Raw genomic sequence first — 27,494 nt, 5'->3', positions numbered from 1 at the left:
TCTGCTGTCATGGCATGTTGGAAAGGCAGTCACAATGTTCACAGCTGCATTTACCAGAAAACAGTGAATCCAAAAGACTTTGGAAGTTTTGTGGTTTTTTGCAGGAGGCAGGTTTAGAACAGTTTTTAGGTCTTGCGTAGTAAGTTTTGCTGAGAAACTTGTTTTGTGACAGAAATTTGGAAGGGAAGGACATCCAGCTGCAGACCAGCCAGTCGAGTTGGGAGACACAGCTGAGGAGTGGAGTTACAGTATGGCGTGTGGCTTTATCTTGAACTTGAAGCCTGTAATACAGAACAATGTTTAATCCCCCTTCTTTTGAAAATGCCAGCTGCTGTTACAAGGGGAAATAAAATAGTAAGCCAAGCCCGAACTGTTGTACTGCTATGGCCACCTTAAAAGTAAGGCGGTCAGGAGTGAAGGGCTAAGTCTGTCCTTTGCACTGTAACAGCAGTTTGACTCATTCTGGTAGCATCTGACAACAAAGGTGTTGAGATCTGATCGCTGTTGGCAAGTGGAGGGATTTTATGCAAAGACGAAAAAACTATAAGCAGGGCCCAAAAGCAAGTGGTGCTGAAGAGATCCCTTCTGTTCCAAACCTTGGTCCACTGGAGATCCACATCTCAACATGTAACCCTTTTGTTGATGGATAAAGCTTCTATGCTTTATAAGTAAATTAAAATTTGATCCATGAATAGAGAACATAATTTGCTGTTGTAAACTGTGTCTAAAACAATTGTTCCAAACAGACTTGTTCTGAAAGTGCATTTAAGCTTGCTGATTTTCTTCCCATTCAGGTTTTTGAAAGCACTTGACTAACAGAATATGAGACACAGAAGAGTTCTAAGGTGATCAACTGCTTTAGGCTGTTCATCATCATCTTTCTCCAAGTTGATCTAGGCTCCCAAGACAGCCTTTCAGGTAAGAAGTGTTCTGTTTCACAGCTGATGCCATTTAGAAATAAATAAGCCTTTCACAGAGTTCTTCAACCAATATAATAATTTGTGGTCTAGAGGATTAAAATGTGTATGTTTTGGATGAAAAAGCTAATTAGATTTGTTTGCACCTTTAACTAGTCATCTTAGACCATCATTGGGGTGTTAGGGTTTTCTTTGTGGGGTCTGCTGTGGTGGAGGTGTTCATTTAACCTGATTTTGTATTGAAATCTTCATGAAATTCAGTGGAATTATAACTCTCGAAGTTTATGAACTTTAATAGTATGATCTTCATTCAAATGGAGAGACATGCTAAAACTAATGTTCCCAGTCAGTAAAAGACAGACAGAACCTATCCTTTATTTATGTTAGGTAGAAGCAGTTGACTGTCCAGTTAATGCTTTCACAATACTTTCAGTTAATGTTTTCACAAGTGGAAAACTGATGCCTCATTTCTGTTTCTATGTCCTGTTCCAGACCTGCATGCTATTACTTTGTGAGCATCAGAAGGGTTTTGACCCATTGACTCAGATGTACAGATTGAAAGATGAAGAAAACCTTTCACATTGTTCAAACTTCTTTTAAAAACTGATCACAAAGATAATTGATTTAAAAGTACAGCGAATAATATGAAAGACTACCATGTCTAAGAATGCTAATGTTCAGTGTTGAACAGGAATAACTAAACAAATGTGGTTTAGTTAAAGATCACTCCAGTGATTGTTTTTCAAGTAATGTATTTTGAGAATGGTCGTGGTTTGTATGCAATATTCAATGCACGAGTAGCTGGAAGAGGAGAAATTGCCTGTTATCTGGTTTATGGCAAAAGGAAGTAATAGAATTTTGATTTTTGTGGGTTTTATGAATGCTCTTTGTGATTCTTTTTTTTTCTTTTTTTGGTTAAGATTTTGTAAGTTTCTGCTCCTATTAATTCAGTGGGTTTTATGGTGGTGATTTGTTGGGGTTTTTTTTCCAATGTTAGACAATCCAATGGCAGACCAAAGGATGGACATATCTTCTACGATTAATGACTTCATGTCACCTGACCCTGCTGACTTGATCTCCAGTTCCCTTAGCACTTCAGGAATGGATTGTAATAGGAAAAGAAAGGGAAGCTCTACCGATTATCAGTAAGCTGATTTCTGTTGATTTAACACTGGTAAAAAGAGGCTGAAACAAAACAATACAGTGGCTGAAACGGTAGAAGTATTTATAGTGATTTTTAAATAACCTTTTCTTGACAACCTCCTGTAAAGGTTTTAATAAAGAAAAAAGCTACTATGCATTTGGGGACTGTCAAATGGGATAAGGCTGGGGAGGGAAACCTTTGGCTAATGAAGAGGAAAAAAAGTAAGATTGATTGAAATGCACAGTGTGAAGGCTGATTGTATCGACTGTTTACATAGGAAATAGAATGTGTGACGAGTGGGAGGAAAGATAAATTCATTAAAAAGCAGAAGCAAAACTAGGAATATTTCCTTTTCTTCACCTATTTTTTTTCTTCTTTAGTAATTTCCTATCATTGTGCTGCCAACTTTTGCCTGATGTTTTTGGTCTCCTAGTTGAATATGCATGAGTAGTCTGATTTGTGGCATTAGATCTGCCTTTCATTTAATCAGCTGATTTAATCTTATATTGATCCTCAACTGTGGACTGTTCTTCCTGACAAAATAAAAACTCGGTTTCTTCTGAACCAGTGGTATAATGTGGTTTTGTTTCAAGAAAGTTGCTTCTCTTTAAAGGAAGCTTGCTAATAGCAGTGCTCAGAAGCACCGTCCAAGCCATAGCTTCTCTCTTGGGCAGGTATTTGAAACAGAAAGAAATCATACCAACTCTGCTCTAGAATAGCGAAGGCTGTGGTAAACTTTGTCAGATTTCTAAATGAGTAATGTCTTCTGCTCTAGGTACACCAAGACCAACCTATTTTCTCTAAGTCACTGTGCAAACCTTGTGTGTATTGTAATTTTACAAAGTCTAGCTGCAGGCTAGCTTACAAATGGGTCCCATCCATTATTAATACAGCTATGTAGTCCATTTTTATGTAATTTAGCACAAATATAACTGGGGTGTTTTGAGTCGTTGGCAGTTCTTTTTACAGGGAGGGGTAGAATTTTTAATCCGTTCTGAGCATGAAAATTAACTATTGGGTTCCCTGTGCATGGGATTTTTTAGGAGAAATGTTAGGTACTGTTAAGTACTGAGATGAAGAAAACCTTTCACATTGTTCAAACTTTTTTTAAAAACTAATCACAAAGATAATTGATTTAAAAGTACAGTGAATAGTATGAAAGACTGCCATGTCTAAGAATGCTAATGTCCAGTGTTAAACAGGAATAACTAAAATGTTACTGGCTAATATGAGAAGATTTTTCACAAGGGCCTTATAAAATATAATGTCTTAAAATGTTACGGCTCAGTGCTATTTCAGATCACTTCACAGTCTTGAAGTGATGCCAACTTTTATCTTGCATGTAGAAATTCTGTTTAATTTCTTTATGATATGATAAAGTCTATATAAAGTTCAGAATTAGGACTTTAATACTGACTAAAAGAAAATGTTCATCTGTCCTGCTGGGCAGAATCAAATACTGAGAAACTTGGGATATTTTTTTTTTCTTTTTTAGTTTCTGGCCTTAGAGTCCTTTGAAATCCCATGTGTCTCACCACAAGGGCAACACACATTAAAGCACAGATCTTTGATTTCTGAAGATGAAACTATATCTCAATGATTTGCATAACATAGTTTAGGTTAGTTTTTCACATTAAGCGTAATGAACAGTGCTATCTTTCCTTAAAACGTGTGATCATTCTTTCAGTAAGTAGATTTATTTGAACAAGCTTGTCTCCTAAGAACACATTCACTATTGTCTTGTTTTCATCGTGCTTTTCATTTCAAATAGAATATAAATTAGCCTGAAAATCTCAACAGAAAAATCTAAGACATTATTCTTATTTCCTGTATATGGTGTACTTTATTTCTCTTTCTTTTCAGACTTGATGGCTTTCCTTTTGAGTAAGTATAAATATTTTAATAATCACTTGAAAAAGATGCTCAGTGTTTTTCCTTGCATTTCCCTCCCCTTTACCTAAAAATTGCAGGTAAAAATTAAACCACAATAAGCTAGGCTTAAGAGTGTCTGTTTAAGCATGGTTGTATGGATTTATATATACCTATAAACATTCTCTTCCTAATTCTTTTGTCTAGCAGTTCTGTAGTCTTAGGAATTTAACTGCTTTACTAGATACGGCTATGAAAATTTACCCTTTCCTCTCCTTATTGCTGTATATATGGTTACAATATGAACAACTAGTAAGAAGGGTCTTTTTTTTATTCTTCAGACTTCCTTTCTTACTTTTTTTTATGTTAGGACAGAAGTAAGCCATGTACCTATACTGAAAATTGCACTGGTTTAAAATGTGCCTAGCTAGTTTCATAGTCTCTCAACCTGTCCATGCATTTGGCCATTTCTCATAGTTTGTTGGCCTAAGTTATTACCATTTTCTACCCTAGGATTAACAACCATAAGGCAAAGTGAAGTGTAGGCATCTGTACCAAGTAATTCAAGGCAATTTGTGAATTTTATGCTAGGCCTCTGGTCCAACTTTTAACTATAGTAAATGTAAGTTAATAGCCTGAATGCTGAAGAAGGCATGAAAAATATCTGCTTTGATATGTCCTTTTCTTCCCCCCTCTAGTTAACTGAAGAACATTCTTATAACAGATGATATCTTTGAACTGCAGCATGTTTCACTGTCAAACACGTCAAACTGTGCCATTTTGTTAGCTCCAAAGGAGGCACAACTAATTTAAGAAAATGTTTTAATATTACAAAAATCACACAGCTTCTTTAGTCCGAGTTCTTGCTTTTATATTATTATTTTTGTATTTAGAATTTAAAGATGATGGGAATAATTTATTCTAATTTTATGATAGTTTGATAACAGTTTTGCTAATCCTGCTTAATTTTTGATGTATTGCTTTATTCCATTTCTGCAGGGAAGGTATGGATACAGATAAAGATGATCAACACGGAAGGTACTATTGATAAAGTCACTAAAATGTTAGTTCCACAGTACTGACATAGGATCCTGTGTGTAGATATCTGTTTTCAGTGTCACTATGGTCAGGTCTTGCAAATGGATTTAGATTAGATATTAGGAAGACATTTTTTTCCTGTGAGGGTGGTGAGGCACTGGCACAGGTTGCCCAGAGAAGCATGGCTGCTCCATCCCTGGAGGTGTTCAAGGCCAGGTTGGATGGGGCTTTGAGCAACCTGATCAACTGGAAGGTGTCCCTGCCTGTGGCAGAGGGATTGGAACTGGATGATCTTTAAGGACCCTTCTGACCCAAACCATTCTATAGTTCTATGAAATTGTTTCTTTGCTGGGACAAAGGGTTAAGACTGTTGGAGAAATTAAAAAAGACAAGAATACCCAACACTTTGAGCCACAGTATTGTAAGTAATGATTATTTTCTGAAGAAAGGTTAATTAAATACTAAAATTGAAAGAAACTATTTTAGTGAGGATCAGTAGTAAGATTCATTAAAAGAATTGTTTTCAGTCTTTTCAGCACTCTAACTTCATGATACCATTTTTTCAACAGATTGGAGTATACAGACCAACAAGGCAGAATAAAAAATGCAAGGTAGTACTCTAGACAACTATGTTGAAAACAATCTCTTGCCTTTTGCCATATATGAAATATTTGCATGTGTTTCTTACCCTGAAATTGTTTTTTCTGGCTTTGACTTTCTTTTATTTTTCCATATCTTCACACTGTTTACATTTTTCATGTATAAGCTGTGTATTGTTTTGTGAAAATGTTAACTTGGCAGGTAACTTGGTTTTAGTCACTTTTGTTAACATTAACGTTGAAATTGAAGTCAGTGTATGTTTCTAGTAATGTTAAGTTCTACTCTTGTTTCTTTCAAATTCAGTAGTGTTAAAAATTCAGTAGTTGTAAAAGTGTTAACAGTGGCTCTTTAATATAGCAAAATATAAACCAAAAATAAAATAACTTAGTGTTTATCATAATTTTTCCTGGTTAAGGAGAGTATAGTTCAGATGTATCTCAAATACTTCAAATAGAATGCTGTAAGATGAATAAAAGACTGTTTTATACACTTAGTACATTCGTGTAGCTTACTGCTTACAAATTCTTAATTGAAAGCTTTATTCAGTATTTATATACACTAGAATTTGCTTATCTGTGACCTTTATGATTCCAGTTATGTTTCAGTGAATGTGCTAAGAACAAAGTTTGTACAGCAGTAGAAATCTCTAGATAACTGTGCTGTTCAGAACTGAGCATTCGGTATGCCATATGACCAACATCATATGTGTTTTCTGGTAAATTAGAGCCATGTGCTGCAGCCTTGCCTATTGCTTTTGTATGTTACTCACCCAAATAATGAAAATAAAATGTCTGAAGAATTCTCTCTGTGGATGTCCTTTTCACGATGATAAGAGGGCAACTTAATTTTATCAGCAGGAGGTTATTTTTGTGGCTTTATTATAGTAGACTTGGGGAATTTTTTTATATGATTTATTTTCTTATGCCTTTCTGGTTTTTTTTGTTGATCGTTTAGGGAGGCTCATAGTCAAATTGAAAAAAGGCGTAGAGATAAAATGAACAGTTTTATTGATGAACTGGCGTCTTTAGTACCAACGTGCAATGCTATGTCTCGAAAGCTAGATAAACTGACTGTCTTGAGAATGGCTGTCCAGCACATGAAAACATTACGTGGTAAGTTGATTGTGGGTGGAGGAGGGGGTGCACAAGGCAGGACTGGGGGAGGATGGCAAAATGGGGTTCCCCAAAGCCACACTTCTCTCTTTTTCTTGCCCTTTTGCCAAAAAGGACAAAGTTAATACATTTTAGGAGGATTTCTCTTTTTCTGAGCATCTGATGCTGTGTGTTCATTTATTTACTGATTTGTGGTCTGGTATCCTGATCTAACTAGGAAATATGGGTGTGAGAAAACAATTTTCCATCCTCTCACTTGATTGATCACCATGGCTAGATTCAACAAAACCAAGTCAGCTGGGGCATGTGGGGAGAGGGAACATAAGGCTTCAGTGGCAGCACGCAGTTGAATCTTCTGTAGCACTGAGCAATGCTCCAAAAAAGGGTGATGTGCAAAACTTGTTGGATAAAGAGGTTATATTTTAGGTGCAAGTTATATTTCTACAGGATTTCTGAGGTTTTGCATTCATACATTTATGTGAAAGAATGGAGCGTACTGTTACAAGCACCTAAAAGGAAACGTGGTTTTGGAAGGGTTGAGGCTGTTGCAAATCTCTGTGTCCTGAAGCTTCATAAAATATTGAATCAGTGCTTGGGTACAATCAGTGGTGATGGTAAAAGCTGAAGCTTTCAAGAAATACGTCCATGAGAAAAGATACTGATACAGCTAATTTAAATAGTCACTGTTCTAGTTTCTAGGAGACCTGGTATCTTCCAATCATATTTATTCTAGTATTTTTGAAAGGTTTTAAGTTTTTCTGCCACTGTCATTTAATTAGGTTAGTACTTCATACTTCAGTGATTACTAGTTTGACTCGGTTTTGTCTTTATGAAGGGAACAGAATGAGAAGAATTACTCTTTATTAAATACCTGCCTCATTTGTTACTAGTTTTGGGCTTGGCATGGAACGAGAAAATTGATTTGTAAGTTCCTACTGACAGTCTGTTTATGTGACCTTGTCACATTTCACTAAGTTAGAAAGAGAAGAAGTAGTTTGAGGTTTTTATGCTTTAATATCTTGCTTTTCATTTCTAATTCTGACAATAGACTATAAATCAGGCACAGCATTTGGGTTAAAGTATGTCAAGGAATACTTTTATATCTCAGAAGGTGCATAGTTTGCATTACTCTGTAATGCTGTATTTGTGTGTTAGCAAAAAAAGCTTCATCATTTTTTTTGACTTAATACCAACTGAGCTCATATTGTTCATAAAACAAATCCAGAAAGCAACTTTCATTTTAAAGAACAGCTGCATTGAATAAGAGTGTAAGAGGGAGCCAAAGGAAAATTACCCACTTAAGTGTGTATTGTTAAGTTGGTGACATGGGAATTTTTTGTTTCCTTCCTTTAGGTGCTACAAACCCATATACAGAAGCAAACTATAAGCCTGCTTTTCTATCAGATGATGAATTAAAACATCTTATTCTCAGGGTATGTTTCAGCTTTTAATTAAAATATATTAATGGTTGTGAATATAACTCTCCCAAAGTAAAAACACCAGTATTTTTCTGCCTTGTATCTCAGCTTAAGTATGTTCTGATTATGGGTGCTGTGGAAATCTGCAAGACTACTGCATAAAGTCAATGGGTTTTAACAGTGACTAGCATCTCTTCATTTAAGCAGAAAGATTTGAGAGAGAGATCTGAGGAGACTCTGATATTTTGATAATTGCCATCAGAGTCATAAATTGTTTTCTTGCAGAGTTTCTGCCAGAGGCTACCTTGACATGGTTTTCAGCATACAATGATATAACAAACACCTTTTTTCAGGTCACTGATGTAATACCACTTAGTATGTTCGGCTGCCTACTGTATCCGTCTTTTCTTTTGTGAAGAGTATATATCACTTGTCAATTGTTACGCTCTCTTAGTAGCTCTTTTAGTAGTGTCCAGGGGCACCATATGCAGAATTGAATTTCTTCGGTGTTATGACTCTAAAGCTATAAAATTAGGGCCTAATCCTGCGTGCTTGTATGTGACTGAAGGTAGGTACTATTGAAATGGGGTTTACTTGCCTACAGGCGCATAAATTAATATCCAGGTTATGTTTGGTTTCTAAAGGAGGAACTATGGAATAAATAAAATAATATTTTAATTTGACAGCATTGTTAAACCTAATCATAATATTATTGGACAAGATGTAGATTCTTCCCATACAAGTGTGCTTAAATTCTGGGCATGATGCCAAAAATGTTTGCAGATGCAAAAAAACCCTTTATTGTAATTTTATATCTTGCCTGTTGACTCAGTTATCTCTAAATGTTAAGACAGCTCTCCTAGTGTAGAAATTCTACTGTATACAAAGCGTTTTTAAATGTTATAATGATGAAATGAGGATGTACAACTTAGTAACTTTTTTTTATCCCCCTAATTAGGCAGCAGATGGATTTCTTTTTGTTGTGGGCTGTGACAGAGGGAAGATATTATTTGTTTCAGAATCCGTCTTCAAGATCCTCAACTACAGTCAGGTATTCTTTTTTATTTTAAATTAAGCTAGGTCGTAACAGATTTTAAACCTGGCAATTGGGCACCATTCTGTGACCACCTGCACAGGTCAAGGGTACTCATCCTACCTGACCCTTGACACAGGATGGTGGGCACTCACCTGACAGTAAAACCTGCAGCTCCAGCGGTGGCCAATGCCTCCACACAGACAAAGCTGCTGAAGGGAGAGGCTGCGGTGCAGACCTCAGACTGCAGGAAGTGCGTGGACCTTTCTCCTGGAGCAGGGACAGGCAGCAGAGCTGCCTGCAAAATGTGTGCCCAAGCGGAGGAGCTCCTGCAGCTGGTGGCTGAGCTGCAGGAGCAGTGAGAAGGCTGCATAGAGTCAGGGAGGCTGAAGAGGAGTTAGATAGCTTGTTCTGAGCACAGTCTGCAGTGAACCCACAGCCCATGGCCGTTCAGCCAGAAACTCCCCCACCAGCACACATAGGAGAGAGGGGGCCAATAATGCAGAAGAATGGAAGCCTGCAAGGGCAAGGACCAGCAGGAGGAAGAGACCTTACTTCAAAGCCTGAGCTGCCTTTGCAGGACCACTTCACTGCTCTGCAGGCTGAACAGGAAAGACCTGTCACATCAGGATAGACTCTGGAGCTGAGCAAGGCAGCCCAGTCTGTTCCCTGGAAAACAACCAGTGCAACTAAGAAAAGGCGATATGTGATGGTAGCAGGTGACTCTCTTCTGAGAGGTACGGAGGCAACCATTTGCCAGCCTGACCCACTCTCTAGAGAGGTGGACTGCTTGCTGAGGACTTATATCAGGGATGTCTCTGGGAGACTACTAAGCCTTGTACAGCCCACTAACTACTATCCACTGCTGTTGTTTCACATGGGCATCAGTGATACAGCCACTCTGGGGAGTATCAAGGATTAAAGAGCCCTGGGAGTGGCTGTAAAGGACTCTGGAGCACAGGTGTTTTTTCAATCAATCCTCCTGGTCAAAGGGAAGGGGCTTGGAAGGGCCAGTCAAGCCTGGCAAATTAACAAATGCTTACATGGCTGGTGCTGCAGCCAGGGGTTTGGCTACTTAGACTATGGGACTTGCTTTGAGAAACTTGGTCTTCTGGGGGCTGATCGGATCCATCTGTCAGAGAAGAGGAAGAGCATCTTTGGTTGTAGACTTGTCAAGCTGGTAAAGAGGGCTTTACACTAAAATTGCTGGGTGAGGGGAACTTTGGTCCATCCCACTCCCACCAATTTGAGTCCAGTGCCAGCAATAGATGCCCAGAGCCTGAAAAAGGATCATGGGTCAGCAGGAGAGCAGCTGAAGAGAAGCACAAAGGAATTCTAGCCACTGCACCCATTAAGTAAATTTCATCACGGCCTATCTTAAATATCTTACCTGGGATATGGAGAAGGCTGAGGTACTCAATGACCTTTTTGCCTGATATTCACTGGCAAGGGCTCAAGCCATACAACCCACATTGCAGAAGGCAAAAGCAGGGACTGGGAGTTTGAAGAGTCGCCCGCTTTAGGAGATCATCACGTTTGAGACCATCTAAAGAACCAAAAGGTTCACAAGTGCATGGGACCTGATGAGATGCATCTGCGGTTGCTGAGGGAACTGGTGGACTGAGTTGCTAAGCCACTATCCATTATATTTGAGAAGTCATGGCAGTGCAGTGAAATTCTCACTGACTGGAAAAAGAGAAACATAAACCCCATTTTTAATAGGGAAAAAAGGGAGACCCGGGGAACTACAGGCCAGTCAGTCTCACCTCTCTGCCCAGCAAGATCATGGAGCAGATCCACCTAGAAACTATGCCAAGGCATATGGAAAATGAGGAGGTGGTGGGTGACAGCTAAAATGGCTTCTCTAAGAGCAAATCATGCCTGACAAATTTCCATCCAAGGCTAGGTTGGATGGGGCTTTGGGTGGCCTGATATAGTGGGAGGTGTCCCTGCCCATGGCAGAAGGGTTGGAACTGGATGATCTTTAAGGTTCCTTCCATCCAAAACCATTCTATGATTCTATGAAAGCTTTTTTAGTTATTTAGATGGAGGAGTATTATGTGGTTAATCTGTCTTGAAAGCTGATTCTTTCTATCTGTTCTGGCTTTGCTAGAATACTTACTAAAGAAAACTGGGAAGCAGTCATACCAAAGCCAGGTGTTTAATATGTACTTAACATGAAGCTTAACTTATATTCTTTATGCTTTTGGTCATTTGTCCTCCTTACCAATTTAAAAAAACTATATTAGCTTCCAAAGTTTTCCTCAGCCAGCCTTTAGTTAGCTATATACTAAATATCTACTCATATTGTAAATATTGAAAGAGAACACTTGCAATTATGATTTTTTCCATCAAATTAAGTGAGCAAATGGAGTGAGATTGAAGACAAACCGGAATGTTTGTTATTGGTGTATTGATCATGCTATTTTTGCAAAACTCTTACTAAAAATAATAAAATAAATTACTATGTAATGTTGTCTTAACTTCAAAACTTACAAAGAAAACATACCTTCCGTTAAATCCAGGACCTCAGGTGTTTGATGTTCCTTGGTTAGACCTATGTGTAAAAAGGATTGTTCATAATGGATGCTAGAATTGCAAAAGTATACGAAATGACTGTCTTAATTTTTGACTGAATATTCAATCTCTACAGAATGATTTGATTGGTCAAAGTTTATTTGATTACCTTCATCCTAAAGACATTGCCAAAGTGAAAGAGCAGCTCTCCTCTTCTGACACTGCACCACGAGAAAGGCTTATAGATGCAAAAAGTAAGTATTAACACGTTTTAAAAAAGTGTCATGCAGCCTGAATATTTGCCTAATATTGATATCAGAAGTGGCGGTGGGGGGTGCGCTGTTTGGATTGTGTCATGAGCTCAAAGGAAAAAAAAAGGAAAATACTTTTGAAAAAAAAGAAACAGAAGCTGGCAGGTGTGGTGTTCACTGCAGCATCGATATGTTAGTTAGGTGGTTTCATCTGTGATGTATTCTTTCTCTTCCAGGCATCAAAAGTTTAATTTTTCCAATTGAAACATTTGTTCTGATCTGTCATTCTCAATAGTCAGAATATGCTCATCCTTAGCTGTCAGTTAAGATATGGGAATGTATTTATTTAATTATATTACCACCACTTCCATCAGTGACCTAACCTTTCTCTTAAAAGGTCTTTAATCTGTTCTTGGAATCATTTCCTACTATGTATCTTAGCTCAATTCCAGTCTGATGTTTTAAAGTAGTTCTGTGCTGCTTTTGAGGTGAGTGGGTGTTTAATTCACTCTCCGTAACAGGAGTCTGCGTTCTTTAAGTAGAAGATAGTATCTTATACCTGCAGATTTCCAGGTCATTAAGTCGCCTACTTGTCAGAAGCAGAAATCGCTAGGATCTCATCTCAAAGAAGCCACCAGCTCAATTTCATAAATTCGAGTTGAGAGAAAGCATTCCAATGCAGTGAGCCTTGAGGCTCCAGCTGGATCAACTGAAGTTTTTCTGGCTCCTGGTTTTGTCTGGTTGTCAAGCATGTATATCCAGTGCTAGCTCCTTTTTTGTATGCTTCTGACAAAGTCAGGGCAAAAATAAATACTCTGAATTACAGTCTTCCCATCTGCTATGATAGACTGATTGGTAGAATTTCAAGAACTCATGTTCTTAAGAGTACTGGTATGTATTTATTTTTATGTTGGCGTGAGTGGCTCAGGCCCAGCTTGTACTCACGACTGAACAGCAGTTTAGAGTGCATGTGGTGCAGGACAATTTGACTTCCATGAGGTGACCTCACTCAATTCTAAATTTAAGGCAGGCACACTTTACACTAAAACATTGGCATCATTGGTTTTCTCCTTAAGTTTAACCCTACAGGGCCCTGGAAATTTTTTATATGTGTTTATAGCTGTTTATTTATAAATATCCTCATGCAGGCTGCAGTGGATAGCAAGATTTTGGAAAGCTGCTATGTGATTTAAATCCTCTTAGAGCACTGTCCTCTGGAGCTCCAGCTGCATCCTTGGTGTTGCTGGTGCCTGTGCTCCTGATGCATAACCAGGCATCTTCCTGGAGCTCTGTTTGTACCAGCACTCTGCTGTTGGCTCCCAGAGTTTGTGCGTTCTGGTAGTTTCTCCAGTTACTTTCCACAGGAAAGAATCTAAGAATCTCCTGCAAGAATATGATAAAGGTCAGGATTTCGTATTAGGGCATGTTCATATGCACTTATTTCTTCGAGGCTGGAGATTTCTTACACAGAACCAGAGATCTTGGGGATTTGCAGTCCCATTGTTGGTCACTGCTACCGTTTTCCCCCCTTCCATCAGAATACTGAAAGAAGTCTGATGTTTAGGAACACAGTAGTTGAAATGGACCTTGAATGTCCCTGGGCCTCTTCTGCTATACGCATGCATAAGTACTCTTTGGGTGGAGGTTGTGATAGAAAATTCTTCCAGTCTGGAGGGTTGAGTGACTCTGTGAAGTAGTGCTCTGACTGTGAGTAAATAATCTCTCTGTTTTTTAATCTGTTGATTAGTGTTCAAAGATGTCACAACGTTTATTGCAAAACTTGTGTGGATTTTTACAATCTTTTGCTAATCTTTGCGTTTAGAACCCTCCGTTCTCAAACTTAGGTCAATGTTTTCATGCTAGAAAGGATAATCGGAAGTTCTAACATTGATATGGGCTGCTGAGTCCTGCACATATTCACTTACTTGAAAAGCTCCAAAATAGGATTTTTGCTTCTGAAGAAGGATATAAAAGGAACTCTCTGCAAGCTTCAGTGAAGCTGAAACATTGTAAAGTTGGGTTGTACAGTGTGATCATTTGTATGGTTAACTTTTTACCTGATAAAGAAGGCTTCCTCACTTCCTCTGTTTGCTACAGCTGGACTCCCAGTTAAAACGGATATAACGCCTGGACCATCACGACTGTGTTCTGGAGCAAGACGGTCCTTCTTTTGTAGGATGAAGTGCAATAGACCTTCAGTGAAAGTAGAAGACAAGGATTTCCCTTCAACTTGTTCAAAGAAGAAAGGTAACAATTACGCATTTTATTACCAAAGGTAGTGGCTGTCAAGCTTTACTTTTAATACAAAAGTTGCTCATTCACAGTATTTATATTTTTTACATTTATTGAACACTATCAGTATTTCTTATAAAGATATTGAACTATGTCTAGGTCTGTTACTTATTCGTAATTCCTCCTCCCACTCCCCCAGTTAGTAGCTCTTACCTACTGTATTAGCATATAAAGCCAAATTCTCCTCTCTGCTTTCTTGAAATATTTGCAGGCAGTTTATGCTGACAGTTCTGTGGTTATTGCATCTTCTTCAGATATTGATCGTATCACCTTCAGCCTTGATCTTCTAGTCAGTGTTTCCCACGAAGAGGAGCTAATACCCGTTCTATTTCTCTGCGCCATATTTGACAAGTGATATTTGGGCGGATATCCAGCTTGAAAAATGAATGTATTCTGAGTTCGTTGGTATTTTTTGGTTCATTCTGAGTACTAGAAACAGCTTTTCTACACCAGAAGTATTTGGTTATAACATTATCAAAGCTGGTAATATTCTTCTCCTCTGCAAAGTATTATTCTAGACATGTTGGAATATATATTTAGTACAAATTTGAAAGTTTCTTCTTTGAGTATTTTGGATAATGTATTTGGTATTCATTAGTGGAAAGTGTCAACTGGAGAAGAGAAGGCAACTTCAGTGCTTTGTCTCTGGCTGTGACAGCTGCCTGAAGTACTTCTGGCTAGATTCACACACCTTGGATTGTGCTTTAGTGCTCAGCCCTGAAGAAACCAGTTTATGCAGTTTAGCATAAGCCTTTTACTCTGCCTCTTTGTGAAAGTTGTCTTTGCAGTTTCAAGGGCTGCTCAGCGCTGAGGAATAAGAGTTCTACTTTCAGATACTGACTATTGCTGGTCATTGTGAATCTTCATTCTCCCACTGTGTACAGCAATGCCCTGTACACTCCAAACAGTCTATATTCTGTCAAGCAAATTGTTCCTTTTTTTTAATAGGAGCCTCATGTTACGTTGAAAAATGCATCTTATTTATTTATTAATATACTAATTTCTTCGATCCCTTAAAGTATTTGCATCCCTTGCTGAAATGATGAAATATGATGCAGTTTCTACTTAAAGATTATCATAAGCGACCTTGCTCTGAACTGTGTGGTGTTGCAGTGTAAACAAATTGTTTATTGAACTATCTCAGTTAGCTGCATTTGAAGCAGAAATGCTGAAAAATCCCTTAGTGACCGGTATCCAGAATTTCCTGGATGAGAGAGGAGATGCATCGTTAACAGAACTGAGATGAAGTTCTCCAAAGCAACAGCCATGACCTAACTGCTTTTTTGGTTTATGTTTTTCTTTTTTGTTTTTACAGCAGACCGCAAAAGCTTTTGCACTATTCATAGTACAGGATATTTAAAAAGCTGGCCGCCAACAAAAATGGGACTAGATGAAGATAATGAACCAGATAACGAGGGTTGTAATTTAAGCTGTCTTGTTGCAATTGGACGGCTGCATCCTCATGTAGTACCACAGCCAGTCAATGGTGAGATCAGGGTGAAACCTACAGAATATGTTTCTCGACATGCAATAGATGGGAAATTTGTTTTTGTAGATCAGAGGTAAGAATACTTGTAATAACTTCCACTATAAGTCACTGTCCAACACTGCTTTACTGACTGCTATAAATGCTATTGAAAAAAGAAATGACTGTTCTTTTCAGCTTTATGCTGCATCTTGACTGCAAGTTATTTTGTTTTTTGAGACCCAGCTCAAAGCCAATACTTTATATTTCTTCACTATTACTGATTCAATTTTAAAACAAACAAACAAGTACACAGCAATCTCAAATGTCCAAAACTATGGCTTACAAGGCAGAATAATCCAAGGATCATTAATGTGCATTAGTTAAAGGAATGCGTATGTGTAATCCTTGGAAGAATATTGAGTCCTGGTTTGAAACTGGACTTTATAATTACTACCTCTTTTGTTGTTTGAAAACTTTTGCAAGCACTACGTAGTTATGTTATTGCACAGGCTGCATTGGTCTTTGATAGAATATACATTTATTTAACCGTATACTTGGACACATTCTGCCAAATTAATACTTGTGTATGTGATCTTTTGTATTTATAAGAAAGAAAGCTTTCATAAGCTTTGCTTCTTAGAAAAGGTTTGAGAACTTGTACCAATGGGTTATCTTCTTTCAAACATCAATTTTATTTATTATCCAAAAGGCTAATTCTAACCTTTTTCAAAAGAAATTGCTTGAATTTTCTGAAGTAACAGAGACGCATGACCTGGGTCTACCTTCAAAATAACTGGCATTGTCAAGGGAAAGAGGATTGTTGAAGGATGTTAACAGAGGGTTCACTTTGGGTTGGTTGGAGGGTTTGTTTCCCTTTCCTGTCAAGATGGGTTGAGACTGCCTAAATGAGGCTATTTCAGGTTACCTGACTTAGTCTTGGTTACTTACATTGTAGAAAAACCCAGGCTCCAAGCTCTGCCAGAGTCTGCCTGCTGGAACTTTTTTCAGGGGTGTGTCTGCTGTGCCAGCTGATCTTCAGTGGACTTTGATAGGAAACGTAGCTGATACTGTAGAGAGGAAGTACAGGAAGGAGAATGTCTTTTAATGTTATCTATCCACTTGAGGTAGTTGGGGTTTTGGGGTTTGGGGTTTGGTTTGGTTGTTGGGTTGTTTGTTTTTTCTTTTGAATTTAATAGAAAGTTTAAAAAACCACCACCTCTTTTGTAGCGGTGCATAGAGCTGGTGGTTGCTCTGGGAGCTATGAGAGCATTTGTAGCCTTTCTGTTACTCAGAGCGTGTGTCATTCTGGCATGCCAATGTGTGGTAATTTATGAAGGAGTTTTATTTTCAAATGCTCAGACCTATTTCCCTGGTGGTAATTTTGAAGTATTTCTAAAATAATACGGCTCAGAAAGTGTTGACATGTTGGATTTAAACACATATACTCTTATTTAGTCATTTTGCATCTGTTGTTTGCAGACCCTGGAATGTGTATTCTACTTCAAAGAGTTCTTTGAAAGGGAATTTTTAAGAAGTAGGCTTCATCTATACACTTAAACTTGGCATCCTGTGATCCGTGCTTCCACTGGAGACTATTTAGGCACCTGTAAACATTGAAAACTATCAATTTATTTCTACTTCTATGTGTACATATATATTTTTAGACTTGCATGACTCCTTTGCCATTTGCCTAAGGGAATCCAGGAAAGAAACACTTCTTAAACTCTCTGTGACCCTAACTTTTTGTCCTTATGGGTTGCATGGTCCCAGGAGAAGAATTGCTATCAATTAGCTACTGACTAGCTCGGCTGCCGTGGTCAGAGAACTACTAATCAGTTCTCTGTCAAAGCTGCAGGCTGCACTGAACAGAGTTTTAAAGAGAACCATTCTACCTCTTACTTTCTCAGTACTTCTAATGACTCTGAATTCTAAAGTAAGATTAAGTTTATTATACATACAGTTGACATTACATACAGCTTCAGAATTCAGAGTTGCTTTAAGTTGGAGAAGCAAACTAAGGAAACAAAGCATGAAAATTCAAGAAGGGAAACAACAATTTCTTTCCTTGATTAATAGACTATGGTCAGATCTTGAATTCATTAAGTCTTTTGACATCTGCTGTAATTTGATGCATCTTCTTTCCAAAAAGCCTGTTTATCCTGCTGTGAAAGTAGATGTAAAAGGCTGGAAAGTTGGTTACCGATGCTCATATTGTTTGTTACCAATCTATGTCAGGTTTCCCACCACTGCAGTGCTGTTAAAAGGTTTGATTACTTCAGTTCTTGGAAAGATACTCAAATAAGGTTGATTTGGTTCCTGGCTCTTCCTTTTTAAAGATGGACTCTGCGTTTTGCTGCTTTGTGGTTCTCCAGAGGCTCTCAGAAAACTCCTCAAAGCAGTCTTGGAGCTTTGAGCTTAAGTGTCCTGGGATAGGATTCACCACACAACAGCCAGTTTGAAAAGTTATATTTGTGAATACTTGTAATGGTTCCTTCTCCAGGGCTGAGGTCTTAGAGCTTCCTGTCAGTGAGGATTTCAGGTGTAAGACATCCGTTTAGTGCTGAATGCTGTTGGTGTGTGTGTGTAAAATATAAAAATGACTTGCATTTAAAAGCCATGTTTTAGTCGGTAGCACTCTATTTTTATTTTTTTTGTGCTTCAGTGCTTTTCCTGCTATTCTTATTCATATTTATGAATATGTACTAATATGTTATAATACTTCATTTGGGCTTTTTTTGAGGTTGCAGAAGAGGTGATTAATCTGCCTAGGTTTGTTCCTTATACCCTTTCTATGTAATTTGTATTGGAATAGTTTGGAACTTCTTCTGGAAGTTCCTGGAAGAATCTGGAAGAAACTGGAAGAATCTTCTACCGATTTCTTCAAGGAGCTGTCATTTTTCTTTCAGTAAATTTTCTTCTAAGAAAGGTATAAAATCTAAGTTTGCTGTAGTTCACTAGTTCTTTTCTTCTCTGTTCTTCTAGTGAGGATCTCAAACTCTTACCCTGGCGTCATTCAGACACATTGCTTTCTATCCTGATGTGCTTGAGCCTTTTCTCTAGGGCTCCTGCAGATTTCATTCTGATTGTCTTCTCCGCCTTTTAAATGGTGCACATTTCAGGGTCTTCCTGGACGGCTGGTCCTGCTTTGTTCCTTTCTCAATTGTTTCTTCCTTCACTGGGAAATCTTAAAATGATTTCCCAGGTGGTGGCTGCATTCTGTGTGCCACAGCAGTAACGTGCTGTCCATCCCCAATACCCTCACAGCTGTCTTCGGGGGGCTGGAGGCAAGCGTACACATCCCTAATGTACAAGGTGACAGCAGTTCTTTCCCGCCCCCATCTATTGTTTCTAGCGTGGTCTGGGTTAGATAAGTTATCCTAATAAAGTTGTTACAGCTTCTAAATCATTAGCAATTCTAGAAACAACTCTTGTCATCTTGTTTTAACATACAGATCTCTAGTGTGTTTAGCAGACTGGCCCACTATAGCTTCTTCCTTGTCAAGAATGACCCTTTCACCTTGTGTTAAGCTGTTGCATAGCCCATTGTCACTTACCTGCAGTGTTGCTTTCCTCCAAAGCTCAGGTTACAAAGTTGAGGCACAAAGTCCTTTTTTTCCTTTTTTCTTGAGATGTCCTCCATCCTCGCCAACAGCTCCTTGAACTCTACCTGAGAGTCAAATCAAGAATCCCTGTATTTCTCATGTTGCAGATTGCCAGCTGTATTTTGTTCTGAAGTTTTGTGATAAGAAAGAAAATAAGCTGACTTTGTGGCTGGTTCTGGTCAAATGGAAAAGTTGGTTTATTTCTTTCATGCTCCTGCCTGATTTAAAGCAGAGACACAGAGCAGGTCTCTTAGTGCTTATTCAGAAGAATTCTATTCGTTAATTTTTCTTTTTTATGGCTGTGGGTGCAGGGGTTTATGGGGTGATTTTTGTCCCACTCTTGAAGCTTGTGACTTGAGGGGAGAATGTGGTCCTGAAACACTTGTTATGTATGGTTTGGTCACTGTGCAGCATCAGCACTGTGGTTACACTAAGGAACACAGTTTATCAAACCTTTGATGTCTACTTTTCAACGCAATTTACGCAGGAAGCTTCGTATTGTCTTGTAGCTGCTTGCAAGGTAGCTTTTTTCAGGTTTAAATTCTCAAAATTACAATATACCTCCCAAGCTATTTAGGAAGTCTTACATATCCTCCAGTGGTGATAGAACTGTTAGTGTTATGTATTTTTTTAATTACCTGATCAATAAAAAGAGCGTTCTTAATGATTTTTTTTTTAACCTTCTAAGCTGAAAATACCTTTCCGCATTACTTGAGCCTTACCCAACCTCAGTGTGAATCTTAGCAATCCGTCACTAATGCTTCAACTTGAAACGAATTTTTTTCTCTTATTTTTTTTCCCCTCTACCTCCCTTCCCCAAGGGCAACTGCCATTCTGGCATACTTACCCCAGGAACTTCTAGGTACTTCGTGTTATGAATATTTTCATCAAGATGATATAGGACATCTTGCAGAATGTCATAGACAAGGTATGATTACTAATAATTCTGTAAAGAAGTCTTGTAAAAATACCGGGAGCAATTCTTTATTAAGAAAACCAAACAAACCTGAAAAAATTTGGGTATCTCTCTGTTCTGAAATGATTTAGTCAAGAACATTGTGCTGTGTTTGCCAAACAATGATTGGCTTAGACTTCCACAGATTTTCAGTGAATTTTTGAGGTTCAGGTTGGGTGGGGGGGAGTGAATGCAGAAACAGCATTTTTCTTCAGGGATGAAGGGAGGAATTAACTGAATTTTCCCTGATAAGGGCTCTGCTTATGTAGTTATGGTGCCTGTTTGCCACAAGGCTACTTGCTTTCTGTCTGTCTTTAGTTTTGCAGACAAGAGAAAAAATTACAACTAACTGCTACAAGTTTAAAATAAAAGATGGCTCTTTTATTACATTGCGGAGTCGCTGGTTCAGTTTCATGAACCCTTGGACCAAAGAAGTTGAATACATTGTCTCAACAAATACAGTCGTTTCGTAAGTATTTTCCCTTAGCAAATGCATGTAAATGCCAATTGCCCTGTTTTCAGATGGGATTTGTTCTAAATTTCTTCTATGACAGTAGGCGTCTTCTCCAGATAACGCCCAGAACTGCATACCTGGGGAGAGGGGAAGTAGTCTAATAACTGCAGTAGTTTTCCATCTCTTTATTAAAGCCTGCACAACTATAAATATCTTTTTTCTTTGAGAAAGCTTGGGGTTCCAGTCTTTGTAAGAACTTACAGGAGATGCATTTCTTTGCTTCTGTAGGTGCTTCGCCCCATCATTTTCTTTTTCCTTGAGGTTTCTGTACAGGTGCAGTGACTTCAGAGTAGTATAACTGCTATAGAGGAATTCTCTTCGGGGTCTGTGTTGCACACCAAGTTGTGACATGGTGTTTTATTTCTGTTGTTTTTTCTAGCCCTGGTGTCAGTCACAGGGCTTCTTTCACAGAGGTGACAGTGACTCACAGACTGCTTAAACCCTGAGGCATTCCATTCTGACATACTGGCAGAGTGGGTGTTACACAGAGTTTTCTATTACTGATTCTTCTAATTCTTGAAATCCACAGCACCAACGTACTCGATAGTGGAGACGCAGCCTTTCCACAGCTTGCGACTTCTCCACACAGCATGGACAGTGTGCTTCAGACTGGAGAAGGTAACTGCTGCTGTACTGCAAGGAAATTATTGGCAGTCATGCCATGTTAGCAGCTAATTTTGCACGCACAAAGTGGTTGCACTCTGGCATAGAGAATTAAATGTACTTGAGAAAAATAAGTTTTGAGGCAAAAAAGTACTAACGCAGTTCTTGCCCTGTTGAACTTAAATACCAATGTAGGATATAAGCTGGTCAAGAAGTCAACGAGCCAGTTAAAAGAAATATGTATAAACAGTGCTGGAGGAGTGGCAGAGAGGAGAAATGTTTGCCTTCACGCATGGTGCTAATTTGTATATCATCACAGGGTAAATTCACATTCTGTAGTCACTCAGGGTGGATGGTTCATAAATATAGTTTGGCCATTTGGCTTATTGCCCCTCACCTGCCCTTGCTTTGACTGAACTTTTGTCCATACATGAAGACTGACCTCTGGTAATCACCTTGAGCTTGCTACGAATGCTGTAGATCACCAAACCGTCTATTGTGACGCGTGGCACACAGCACAATGCAGAGCAGAGCTGCATTTAATAATGAAGTATTACTGGAGCTGGGTAGATGTGAGGTAGAATAGAAGGATGCAGTGACATCCCATGGATGAAAGATGGGGAAAGAAAGATGGTGATAATACTGAGACTCTTTCTGAAGAGTTGAGAACCGTTGCTTTTAGACACCATACTTACTAGATGCTGTTTTTAGCAGCTCTGTTTTTACAGCTGTAGAGCAAGGATATTGTGTATGTCTGGAATTACTTTGTAAGTTGTAGACAATACGCTTAACAGAATAGTGCAAGACTTAACAGGAAAGCCCACTTTTGCTGATCTCTGCTCTGAAAAATGAGGTTCAGTAAGTGAAACTATGGAGGAGGAAGGGTGGCAAAGCATGGAACAGCTGATGGTGGTAGGAAGAGAAATTGCCATGTAGGCATGGTGGTTAGTAATGAAGGTAGAGTAACGGCAGTAATGTGGTGTTTGGGCCTTCTGAAAATATGTAGAACAAACTCTAGTCTAATAACACAAGCATATTCTTGCTACAACATAGCTTTTGAAAAGAAAACAGATGTATGATATTGTCTTGTCCCAAGAAAAGAAAGTTAATTTAAGAAGTCTAATTTCAAGAGGTTCTGATGACCTTTTAGCTGAACCTTCTCACCCCTGATGGGTCTGAGCCATAGAAACAGAGGATTGCTATTGTTAAATTTGAATTTCTGAAAGGAGGCAGTTATGCATTTTGCATAAGCACTGCTAAGGGCATTCTCGCTCCTTCAGTATGATCTTTTGTTCACTATGCCTTCAACTATATCGGGTTACTTCTTGCTTACCTCTCAAGTGTTGTGCGAGTGTCAAATCACATTAAAGTAACAGCGAGCTCTCAGCTGTTCAGATCTTCCTTTTTCCTCCTTTCTTAGATACTTGCAGTTACCTACAGGGGGTTTAATTTATGTTCATCAAGTAAACTTGGGCTTATCCCGTATTGAATGGAATATGCTCTGGCAAGTCCTTCGTGCAAAGCGAAGAGCCAACGAGTCTGGAGATGAGCTTGTTCAGTAACAGAATAATTAGGTCTGACAAGCTATTCTTCACCAAGTTCGGACAAGAGGTACTACCAGATGCTTGAAAGAGCCAGATTCTGATAAGAGTCAGGATATGTTGTGTACCTGCTGGCAGAGGGGGATGTCCAAGAAATATTGCATAGCTCAGTGCAAGCGAAAGCTTTCAAGGTGCTCTCACCAGTTGGTGGAATTATAAACAAACACCACTCATGTCAAAACATGCCTAAGTAAAAATGCTTTTTGGAACAGGTTTGTAAGCTATTATCTGCCCTTAAACTTATTGACTTATTTCAGGTGGCCCAAAAAGGACACACCCTACTGTGCCTGGAATTCCAGGTGGAACAAGAGCTGGGGCAGGTAAAATAGGGAGGATGATTGCTGAAGAAATCATGGAGATTCACAGGTGAGAGAAAATGGTATAGTTTAGAGGAAAATCAGTATTGTTCTTTAAGAGGAAATTAAGGAAGTCTTTCTTCGAGCTAAATACGGAATGATACAATTTTATAAGTAGACAGTTACAGATATCTACCCAGAACAGCTGAGATGGTCAAAGCCTATAGTGTAATAATGAAAAAGTTACAGCCTTCCAGCTTTCTGCTGTAAAAGACAAATACTAGAACTTTTTTTGTAATGGTGATACTATTTCTGGTAAACAGATAATTAGTTAGAAAGAACAGCTAGTTAGAAATAAATCCATTTCCAGACTATTCTTTTTTCAGTGACTTAAGGGTGTAAGTGGCGCAACCTCCAAATGCCAAAGCTATTGAGTAGATGCCAAAAAAGCAACATTTATTTTCATGTGATACACTTTGCTGAGATGCTTTTAGATTTGTTAGATGTGCAAGTTCAGCTCGTGCAGTTCTCCCATCGCTTTTTGAGCGAGGACACAATGATTAAGCCAGCTTTGCCTCCCCGGGGCAGTCTGTCTGAAAGTCAAGATGTAGGTCTCTGGTTTAAACGTGAAGTCTTGCAGCACCCTGCAGTAAGGGGCTGTAGTAACACACCATGTCTCACCTGTATGAGCAGCTGCTTCCAACAGGTATCATTCAGTTTCTACTGTTTAAGAATCCGTATTCTTCATTAATTTCCTCTTGGGAGTATTTCACCCTCCCACAGATGTGGTCTCATCCAGCAGAAATTTCGTGGCAGTAATTTAGCCATAACGAGCTGCAATTCAGGAAAACATGCAGTCCATTTTGCAGTTTTGTTTCTGCTTCAGGCCAGAGACTACTATCATTGTTTAAGCAAGCAGCAGACCTATCACATCAGGTTTCTTTCCTGCCTATAAGAATAGGAAGAAGGAGAAGAAAAAAAGAAGAAAAATAAAAAGCCTCACCAAGGCTGACCCAATACTTTGAAACTTAACTGTGCCTCTTAGTAGCTGTAAAACACTTAATTAGCCTCAGTGAGTGTAGTAGTGTAGCTTACCACCCATGTTTGAATTTCATTTCAAGATCCTGGGTTAGTTCCAGTCCTTTTTCAGCAGCTGTTACTATTTTCCAAAGCTGCCTTCTGTTCAGCTTTCCCAGAGGAACTCTGCCAAGGATAAGATTCCCATTTCCATTGCTTTTCTCTGTAATTACCTCTCTCCTCCCTTTAGTCTGTTGGTTCGACTGTTAATACATTATTCATTAATAAAAAAAAACGATATTTGATCAAGCTATGGAAAATTGAAGTGAAAAATGCTGCTCCAGGCAGTTAAAAAAGTAGTATTAACTGTCTCAGCTGCCCAGTGCAGCAGCAGCTCACTTAAGGAGTCCAGGTTGCTGTGACTGAGGCAGCTCAGATTCTGAGCTGATTGAAATTGAAGTAAAATACAAGAAATGAGGCTTTCCTCAGTATCCAAGACCTTTTCCTTCTGCCTCTGTGAAGGCTGTACAGGACCAAATAAAAGAGGGGAGGAGGTAAAGCTGGCAGGCTGAGCAGGCTGGCTGGACAATTTATACACAACTGTTTGCTTATCAGATTAAAACATTGCTACTGCTGATTTGGGTAACACTGAAAAAGGAAACTACAAAACCAAAATACATGCTTCTAACACCTTATGCCACCCAATATTAACATCAGCATTTGAAACTCCAAGTCTCTGGCACCTGAGCCTGTAAATTCATTCCCTCTTTTATCCATATTCTAGGATAAGAGGATCATCACCTTCTAGCTGTGGTTCAAGTCCACTGAACATTACCAGCACACCCCCACCTGACACATCCTCTCCGGGAGGCAAGAAGGTAAGAACAAGCTTTACAATCAGCCTTGTAGCAGTAGTGGCAACCAAGATGAGATGGTGCTTAGAGAATGATGTGGTGTCCAACTCCTGGCTGCTTGGCTGAAAAGGTCTGACAGCAAGTCAAAGCATTCTAGTGTCCGAAATCCGTTCACAGAAGTCCCTAAAGTGCAGAGACTGGTAGTTGTTAATGGTTGCAGTTTTTGAAATCCACCTGCTCTTTACATTTTCACTTTCTTTTAACAGAACTGCAGGCTCTCCTCATCATTCTTGAGCCCACAGGAACTCTTTCACACCACATACTGGTCAACACTGGAGTTGCTATCGTTTGAGCACTGACTGCACTCAATTGAATCACAGCAGTTCTACTGTCTACTTTAGCACAAAACGTAACAATCAGATGCTTTACTGTGCACTGACAGTTTATTTTTAAATCAGTACTGTGTACCATGCCTCACTCTAAGGTAGCTTGAGTAGCACTCACATACCACGATCAACATTTAACTACCTGAACACTTGTACTGGCTGCATTAAAGTCATCTAGTAAATTGCAGTTTATAGTAGCTATATTCAGGGCAAGAAGAGCACTTATCCAAATCAATATTCTGGTTTTTTTCCCCTATTACGATGACTGTACATAAGAACTGCTTGTATGGGAGCAGATAGCTGAGAGCAAATACCTCTGCTATTCCTGGCTTTCTTAGGTCTGGAAATAAAACTTGAAGTTGGAGCAAACTGAGTTAGAATTCTAGGATAGTTATTCTTGCTCCTTCTGCCCTACAGTAATTAGACACCTGCCTATAGTAGGAGCCACTGTCATAGAATAAAGGAAAATACACATGGAGAGTTGTGTATTTCTAATAGGGGATCCCCTTAATATTTCTCCTTAGACTGCATTTCATAGTACCATAGTATAGTTTGGGTTGGAAGGGACCTTAAAGATTATTTAGTTCCAGCCCCCCTGCCATGGACAGGGACATCCCACTAGATCGGGCTGCCCAAAGCCCCATCCAACCTGGCCTTGAACACCTCCAGAGGTGGGGCAGCCACAACCTCCCCGGGCAACCTGTGCCTCACCACTGTCTGGGTGAAGTTCTTCCTAATGTCCATTTGCTAGAGACAACACAAGTTCCAGCTGATGCTGTCCTCAGAAGGGAGCTCACAAGTACTTACCTTTCAGCGTGCGCTTATTTGAGCAGTTCAAAGTTATGGCTCAAGTTCCACTATTCCCTCGCTATTTAAGAATCCTGGAGAAGGTTCTTCAGTTTCTGTTGAGCTCCAGCACACACAGTACTGCTGTGCTGCTCTGTACCAAAAAAATGGTTAGATGTACGATCCAGGAGCAGTGATTGCCTCGTACAGTCTGTCTCTGCCTGGGAGTATTATACTCCTAAAATTAAGGACCTTGGTTGATGGTACTTTACCTGTACTGTATTTGTAAATTCCAAAGCATTCTGTAGTTGGTTGTAATAACCATTGCGTGGAATACTTACAAAGCTGACTCACAAAAATGCCCCGAGGCCTTTTTCCAGTGGCTTTTCAAAAGTTTAGACGGTAGCACCAACTTGCTCTCTTCCTGTCTGGTAGCGATGTCCATCCAGCAGCTGCGTGATGGGTGTAACGGGCAGTAGCTCCTAGTTTACAAGTCAGCTTTTAGGTGATGGGGTTTTTTTCAGGAAGCCCATCTTCCCAGTATTAAAAATCCCAATATAGGACAGTAATACTTAAGCCACAAATCAGCATGAAATGTTGTATTGTTTTTTGCTTCAAGATCTTGAATGGTGGCACTCCAGACATTTCTTCAGCTGGGTTACTGTCTGGACAGATCCAAGATAACTCTGGTTACCCATATTCTGACAACTCCTCTATTCTCGGTAAGTGAAGTCACACGCTAACATGCCTCAATACCAACAAAACACATACAGACAGCTTTAGCGAGTTGTTTTCAGCAAGAACTCGTTTTCACCACCTACAGGCCATGGCTGAGACACAAAGCCCATAACCTAACACTGTTTGCCTGAAGGGCAGTCTGGCAGTCCTTTGCTACCTTACTTTATATTGCATTTTGGTTTAGATGGTACTTGGAAGCCTCTCTTCTCTCGCTGGATCAGTGTGAATTAGCTGAGATCACCTGCTTTTTGTGAATGCTTTTAAACAACTGAAGACAAGGAGAGGCTGACCTGTAGATGTTGCTCTAGTCTTATTTTTGAGGTACACACATCAGAGTGTCCTTTTTAGTCATACTGGCGATTTCTGTGTGATGTAACCTTTGTTGTCTAACACCCAGCTGTCGGTGAGATCCCCAAAACTGGGGCAAGCTGGATATCAGACAGATGAATACTCCCCAAAGTATTGAGCCTGTTCAGATATTCT

At 39.1% G+C, this 27,494-nt stretch overlaps 1 protein-coding gene across 7 annotated transcripts in view; it reads left to right on the top strand.

Annotated features, from left to right (window-relative positions):
• BMAL1 (basic helix-loop-helix ARNT like 1) overlaps positions 1 to 27,494 on the top strand; it is a 54,024-nt gene that overhangs the window by 25,845 nt on the left and 685 nt on the right. For 4 of the 7 annotated variants that reach the window (XM_054066634.1, XM_054066631.1, XM_054066633.1 and 1 more), the window contains exons 2-18: positions 795 to 918; positions 1,915 to 2,062; positions 3,925 to 3,945; positions 4,930 to 4,968; positions 5,538 to 5,579; positions 6,523 to 6,680; positions 8,034 to 8,113; positions 9,057 to 9,149; positions 11,785 to 11,902; positions 13,997 to 14,146; positions 15,507 to 15,753; positions 20,083 to 20,189; positions 20,535 to 20,685; positions 21,260 to 21,348; positions 23,192 to 23,300; positions 25,032 to 25,125; positions 26,893 to 26,995. In XM_054066634.1, coding sequence (XP_053922609.1) covers positions 1,923 to 2,062; positions 3,925 to 3,945; positions 4,930 to 4,968; positions 5,538 to 5,579; positions 6,523 to 6,680; positions 8,034 to 8,113; positions 9,057 to 9,149; positions 11,785 to 11,902; positions 13,997 to 14,146; positions 15,507 to 15,753; positions 20,083 to 20,189; positions 20,535 to 20,685; positions 21,260 to 21,348; positions 23,192 to 23,300; positions 25,032 to 25,125; positions 26,893 to 26,995 — 1,741 coding nt within the window. In that variant the 5' untranslated portion in view covers positions 795 to 918; positions 1,915 to 1,922. The remainder of the gene's footprint in view (positions 1 to 794; positions 919 to 1,914; positions 2,063 to 3,924; positions 3,946 to 4,929; positions 4,969 to 5,537; positions 5,580 to 6,522; positions 6,681 to 8,033; positions 8,114 to 9,056; positions 9,150 to 11,784; positions 11,903 to 13,996; positions 14,147 to 15,506; positions 15,754 to 20,082; positions 20,190 to 20,534; positions 20,686 to 21,259; positions 21,349 to 23,191; positions 23,301 to 25,031; positions 25,126 to 26,892; positions 26,996 to 27,494) is intronic. The other 3 variants (XM_054066635.1, XM_009563819.2, XM_054066636.1) reach the window with 3 other exon arrangements.

Source organism: Cuculus canorus, chromosome 5 (assembly GCF_017976375.1).
Source record: "Cuculus canorus isolate bCucCan1 chromosome 5, bCucCan1.pri, whole genome shotgun sequence".
In the NCBI taxonomy this organism is placed as follows: Eukaryota; Metazoa; Chordata; class Aves; order Cuculiformes; family Cuculidae; genus Cuculus; species Cuculus canorus.
Note: the sequence above shows the minus strand (reverse complement) of the source record. Positions and strands in the feature narration are given on the sequence as shown.